General features: G+C 25.6%; 1 protein-coding gene across 1 annotated transcript in view; it reads right to left on the bottom strand. All coding sequences in view use genetic code 6, as the record gives it.

Moving 5' to 3' along the window:
* The window catches only part of IMG5_205720 (zinc finger lsd1 subclass family protein, putative), a gene marked incomplete at both ends in the record, with an annotated part of 3,297 nt that extends 1,449 nt beyond the window's left edge, over positions 1-1,848 (bottom strand). Inside the window, one exon of the mRNA XM_004023727.1 lies at positions 1-1,848. This exon is cut by the window's left edge and continues 1,449 nt beyond it. Within this exon, the coding sequence (XP_004023776.1) occupies positions 1-1,848 (1,848 nt within the window).
* Between the last annotated feature and the right edge of the window lie 210 nt (positions 1,849-2,058).

Raw genomic sequence — 2,058 nt, 5'->3', positions numbered from 1 at the left:
ATCGCAAGCTTTGCAATTAACAGTAGTGCACAGCTTGCAATATTTAGTAACAGAATCTAAATACATTCCATCTGCACATGTAGAACATGAAGTTCCGTTAATACATGTTAGACATGATTTATTACACAGTTAGCATGTTTTCGTATCATCCGGATATTCATTTGACAAACATAATTTTGTGCAAGTATGATTAGTTTATAAATAATAAGGGTCATTACAAGTAAGGCAATTAGATTTTGAAAATAAACATGTTTTGCATTTAGGATCACATAATTAATCGCATAATTTATTCTCTTCATTTTTAAAAAAACCGGAAGGGCAAGTACTACAAGAAGCCCCATTTTAACATGTAGCACATGATTTGTTGCATGCTTAACATTTGTTAGAAGTATTAATATAATAGCCTGGATAACATTCTTTAACGCATTTTTTTTCCAGTTATTGCAAATATAAAGGTAATGAGCAAGACAGACAATTAGTTTTATCAGTACCATCTTCACAAGTAGCGCATGAATTATCGCATTCTTCACATAACTAAGTACTAGTATTTAAAAATTTGCCATATGCACAAGATTTACAAGAAATCGCATTTCTACATCCTCTGCATGTACTATTGCAATCTTTACATTTAGGATTCAAAAACCTAGACTCTATATATTAATTAGAATCACAAAGTTCTACACATGTATTATTTTTAGTTTATAAAACTTAAAAATTATTGCACGAAGTACATATTTCTGGAGACAAATTTTCATGAGTTTTACAATTAACAATACATTTACCCAAACTATTTCTATGATAATCTTTATCACATGTAATGCAAGATGTTCCATCATTAGTACAAGATATACATCCTTTTATAGCTTTCATACATTGAGTGCATATTCTATCGCTATTATTTAGCTTAAATGTCCCTTCAGGACAAGCTACACATTTATCACCTTCAAAAATTTCATTAATTTTACATTAAATACATTTTAAACTACTATTTATATACTCAGTATCTCTACAAAGTATGTTTTCAACACTTTACATATAGAGATATTAATCATTATGATTTTCATCATCCACTATTAAAACTTCTCCTTTTTTAAATTAATATCTTTTTCTATGGTCATTTATAGGAAGTGTATAATATTTATTTTTTTAATCTGCTCTTTAGATCACTCGAACTCTATTTAAAGCTGAATCATAAGATATATCATACACAATATTTCCAAAAATAATAATTGATTCATAAGTCAAAATATCATAGTATTTTCCAAATTAAATTGGTGAACTATCATTTGTCAATTTTACTTGTTCAAAAGTAACCAAATCGTAAAATTACCAAGCTCCATTATTTCCCAAGCAAATAATTTTTTTCCCAATTCCAAAATCCAAAATATCAGAAAATTAAAATTCCGATGAGTTGAGAAATATTTTCTAATTCAAAGTAACAGTATTTCCAGAATAGATAAATTAAGACAAGCTTATTTATTTCTTTGATTTCATAACAAGGCCAATATTATCATCAATTTCTATAATGCACTTATATTTAGGAAATTCTGACATATTGTATTATTTTCCTTTATAAATCATAATCCCAAGGCGTCCATCAATACTATGAAAAACAATAATTTTATTTGTAAAACAATATCCTGATATTTCATTTACATCATGTTATGGAATTTGGGCTTATTCACAATTATCATCAAAAAAATAATTTTTATAAAATGCGTAATATTGATTATTAAATATTATTTTTTAACTTTTCACAACATTAATTGGAACTGAATCTTTAGTATATTTATTTGATAAAGAAAATTATTATGGATTAGGTACTTTGTATACACTACTGTTAAACATTGAATTAATTTATATAACATCTATTACTTAGTAATTATGATGTATAGTATTTACTAAAAATAATTTTAGACTACTCTATTATAGTTCAATAAAATAGGTACTTTCGAATATTGCATCGGTAATTCCTTCTAGTTTTATATACTTTATTAAAAAACCTTAAAAATCTAAATAAAGTAAATAGTAATAATTTTCTTAATTTTCCAATATTGG

This window comes from Ichthyophthirius multifiliis (genome assembly GCF_000220395.1).
Source record: "Ichthyophthirius multifiliis unplaced genomic scaffold scaff_1120509251445, whole genome shotgun sequence".
NCBI classification, from domain to species: domain Eukaryota; phylum Ciliophora; class Oligohymenophorea; order Hymenostomatida; genus Ichthyophthirius; species Ichthyophthirius multifiliis.
The sequence above is the reverse complement of the archived record's forward strand: the minus strand, read 5'-3'. Positions and strand labels throughout refer to the sequence as shown.